Genomic DNA, 4,192 nt, shown 5'->3' on the forward strand with positions numbered 1-4,192 from the left:
GTTGCGAAAGCGGTTTTGCGATATCTGCGAATTGGTGTACAAAGCGTCTTTACCAGGAACATGACTGTAGAAAGGATAACAACTCCTTAACATTTTTAGGAGGCTTGCGCAGAGATATTGCTGTGACCTTTTGTGAATCCACTCTTATGCCATCTGGGGACAGAATGTGTCCCAAATATTTCACTTCGCGACATGCAAACCGACATTTGTCTTTATTGATCTTGAGACCAAATTGTTGTATACGGTTGAAAAGTCTACTAAGTTCTTCAAGGTGCTCTTCGAAGTTCCTTGAACATAGGATTATATCGTCCAAATATGCAAATATTGTTACGTTATTTAGAGATGCTTTGAGCTGATCGATTAATCGCTGAAACGTTGCTGGCGCGTTTCGAAATCCGAAAGGCATGCGCGTAAATTTATACATGCCAAACGGTGTGACGAACGCAGTTTTGTCCTGATCTTGTTCCTTTAGGCCGATTTGCCAGTAGCCAGCCTGTAGATCCAACGTCGACATGAAATTGGTAACTTTAGCCTCATTCAGCAAGTCATCAATCCGCGGAAGAGGATACCGATCCGGCTTGGTGATGGCGTTTAGTTCTCGGTAATCGATGCAAATGCGCAGGTCGCCTGTCTTCTTGGGTACGATAACGACAGGAGCTGCCCATGCCATTCGCATTCCACTATAACTCCAATCCTGAGCATTTTGTTTATTTCTTGTCTCAACAAAGCCTTCCGCTGCGGTGCTAGACGATATGGTGGCGAAGCAATCGGTAAATGCTCGCCCGTATCGATGCTGTGTGTGGCAAACGGTGTTGCAAATGTTGACTCTTCGAAGACTTCGTTATGTTCGAGCAACAGCTTGTCCAAATCTCTACGCTGTTCAAGCGTGAGATCGCAACCACCTGTCTGAGTTGGTGGACTCAACTCAAGAGAGTTCAACGGGAAAAAATTTTCTTCGCAAAACTCTTGTAACCACTAATCTTTACCTTAATTGGAGGCGCAAATAGACGAGAGGAGTTTTCGGGCGTAGATTCGTCAACTGGTAGTGAACTTTTGAAAATTTGCTGCACTGAGTGTGGAGAGTAGTCGTTTGAGTGTGAGCGTTTCTCTTTTACTGCTGGTCCATAGTTTCTTTCAGGAGATATTTCTGGGGAAACGGCATCGTCGATGTTAGCGCCGGAAGTTGATTGGATTCAGCCAGAAACAATTCCGCATCTCGGCAACGTGATAGGAGTTCATCGAACGTCGAAAATGCATCACGATGCACGCGCTCTCTTATCTTCACTGACAGGAGGCCGTATATCATATTTAGTTGCACCCCTTCGCTGACGGTGTCTTTCAATTGTGAGAACAACAACCGCTTCTTGCAAATAATGCTATCAGAGGCTTCGCGCACTTGTTGCTTATGTTCAAAAACACTTAAATAAGTTTTCCAATCAGGCGTTGGAGGAGAAAATGTCGCACGTAATAACTCTATGGCGTCGGCGAATGTTGACACGGATTCTTTCACACCTATCCACCAAGTCACAGCATAATCCTCGAGTAAAAGTGGCATACCGCGTAGCGCATCAGCATCAGGAATTTTCTCGATGTCTTTGTATACTGTAATAGCAGCAACAAATTCCTCTACCGCTACTGGATCCCGTTGTCCTCTAAAGCGCGACGTGCATTGTGTAAAAGAACCGTTTTTACCGCCGCTGGAAATCGCTTCTAGTATTTGGGAGAATTGCTCGAGCGAAAATGTCGCCATTTTGTGCACGCTTGTCGGTTCGTCGGCGAGATTCGAGGCCACTGAGTTGGGCGCCAATGAAGAGTATGACTTGCCGTTCCTTAAATGAAATGTCATAGGATTGGCCCATCACACCAATTCCTTAATTTTTGTAGTGACCGCGACTACGCCTCTTGATGGACCTGTCCGATAATCCGGACGAGAGTCGCAAACAGAGAGGGAGTTAAAGGTATACGTGAACGAATGAAACGCGTTAGCTAATGTGTATACTAAAATTGTCTTTATTGAAGTTAGTTGTCCGAAGCAATATTGGACGAACCAACTCAATCGACGCTAAGACGAGAAGTCGCGTTTTACAATGCTAGCACGAGTATTTATAGGCGATCATGACGATGCTGATCGTCAGTGATGCATTTTAGAGCTTTCTTACAAACTAAACAGAGTTGCATTTTACATGACATTACAAAGAGCTTAGACGTAAAACATTGAACAGTATGCTATTAAATGAAATAAAATTCAAGCAATGAATATACATATGAATGACGGTCGTTACAGTCTCCCCCTAGGATACTGAAATCGACCCGATGAAGTATCCTAAGCTTTTTTTTCCGGGGACGTCCTCGGCGCCGTATCATGTTAATGGGACCCTCAGGAACATCGCGGGAACTGCGATATGGTGTCAGTGATGACGCATGGTATGTGCCCAATGGATATTGGAGGTTGTCCTCATGAGCAATCACGTAGGAAGTCGCACCTTCTTTGCCAATAATGATATAGGGCCCATCTCGTCGTGGAATAATTTCGATGTTACACCCTTGGCAGCATTACTCAAAACATGCGTGGTCACAAGGACCTTGGAACCAATCTCTAGTCCCTCTTGGTCACGTCGTTGTGGATTGGTGATGCCTTTATTAGCATCTTGCTGTTTGCATTCGCATTCTCTCGCAGCTTGGAGCACCTCCGCGAGAGTGCTTAGATACGGTGTGATTTCTGCAATGAAGTTCTCTGAATGGATGATAGCTCTCAAATCATGCTGGACGTCATCGATCGTTCTTAACTCACGCCCAAATGTGAGGTATGCGGCAGTATACCCGGTACTTTGACAGCGTGTCGTATTCATGGCGAAGCGTATTGCCGGCAACTTCTCTGCCCAGTTGCGGTGTTGTCTGCCCACCAAAATTGACAACTGCGTCTTCAGGTCGCGATTCTTCCTCTCTACAGGATTCGCTTGTGGATGATATACTGGCGTGAATACTTGGCGTATATCCAGACAAAAGGTAACTTTTTGCATTATCGCTGACACGAATTGTACACCGTTGTCGCTAATGATTCGCCTTGGGACTCCATAGCGCAAGAATACCTCGTCGATGAGCGTTTTCGCACAAGTTTCAGCGGAAGCTTCTTTCAATGGAAAAAGTTCCACCCAGCGGCTTGCAACATCCTCTACTATGTAAATCCACTGCATCCCATTCGTGTCGGATGGCAATGGTCCGAACAAGTCGATGGCTAAGGCTTCAAAGCGCTGCTTGCTGGAAGTCGTCTGGTATAGGCCCATTGGCTTCAGGTTTGTTGCCTTATAGCGCTGGCAATCAGCACAATGCTTGACATGGTTCTCGACATCTTTCCGAATTCCTGGCCAATAATAACGCGATGTTATCATGGACAAAGTTCGGTCGATTCCATAATGACCCGCTGTGTCTTTGTTGTGGTAGTGATTCAAAATTGCTGGACGCTTGGATTCGGGAACAACTAGCTGTCCCTCTTCGCTGTCTTCATCCTTGTAGCAGTAAAGTACGCCGTCGTTCATTGTGAATCCTCTCTTGGCCCAATGAGCCGCATCATCGGTATTTTCTTCGAAGCACTCGATAATAGCTTTTAGGTAGGGGTCGCTAAGTTGGCTGTCGCGGATTTCCTTCGCTCCTCGTCGCAGAAAATCAACAGCGAACGAGCATATGTGGCAGGATTCTTGGAGTCATGTCTGGCTTCACAAGGTGGCCTTGACAACATGTCAGCCAAAACATTTGTCTTCCCTGGCTTATAGTCGATGTGCAAGTCGTAGGGTTGTAAAAGCAATGCCCATCGCGCTAGGCGTCCAGTCGGTGATTTTAGCGTCATCAACCATTTAAGCGGCCGGTGGTCCGTGATTAGTTTTACCTCGGATCCCTCAATGTAGCCACGATACTTTTGGACAGCCCATACGATGGCAAGAGCTTCCCTCTCGATCGTAGAGTAGTTTTGCTCTGCTTTTGTCAATAGCCTGCTGGCATATTCTATGGGGTGTTCATCGGAACCCTCCCCCTGGATCAAAACTGCCCCTAGTGCGTAACCACTGGCATCAGTTTTAATGACGAATGGCAGGTTTTCGTCGACTTGCTTTAGGATGGGTGACGTAACCAACAGCCGTTTCAGCTCATCAAACGCAGCTTGCTGCTCATCTTTCCAAACCCAAGGAGCATTCTTTTT

The 4,192-nt window shown here is 46.1% G+C and overlaps 1 protein-coding gene across 1 annotated transcript; it reads right to left on the reverse strand.

Annotated features, from left to right (window-relative positions):
* Positions 1-1,111: 1,111 nt before the first annotated feature.
* LOC118757002 (activity-regulated cytoskeleton associated protein 2-like) lies at positions 1,112-1,846 on the reverse strand. The gene has a single exon (XM_036491730.1). It carries the CDS (start codon positions 1,844-1,846, stop codon positions 1,112-1,114), a length of 735 nt encoding a protein of 244 aa, XP_036347623.1.
* Positions 1,847-4,192: the final 2,346 nt, after the last annotated feature.

This window comes from Rhagoletis pomonella, unplaced genomic scaffold (genome assembly GCF_013731165.1).
Source record: "Rhagoletis pomonella isolate Grant_MI unplaced genomic scaffold, Rhpom_1.0 Rhpom_scaffold_07159, whole genome shotgun sequence".
In the NCBI taxonomy this organism is placed as follows: domain Eukaryota; kingdom Metazoa; phylum Arthropoda; class Insecta; order Diptera; family Tephritidae; genus Rhagoletis; species Rhagoletis pomonella.

Bases quoted from the DNA above. Each gene is read 5' to 3' on its own strand.
- LOC118757002 (XM_036491730.1), bottom strand. From the start codon at position 1,846: ATGACATTTCATTTAAGGAACGGCAAGTCATACTCTTCATTGGCGCCC.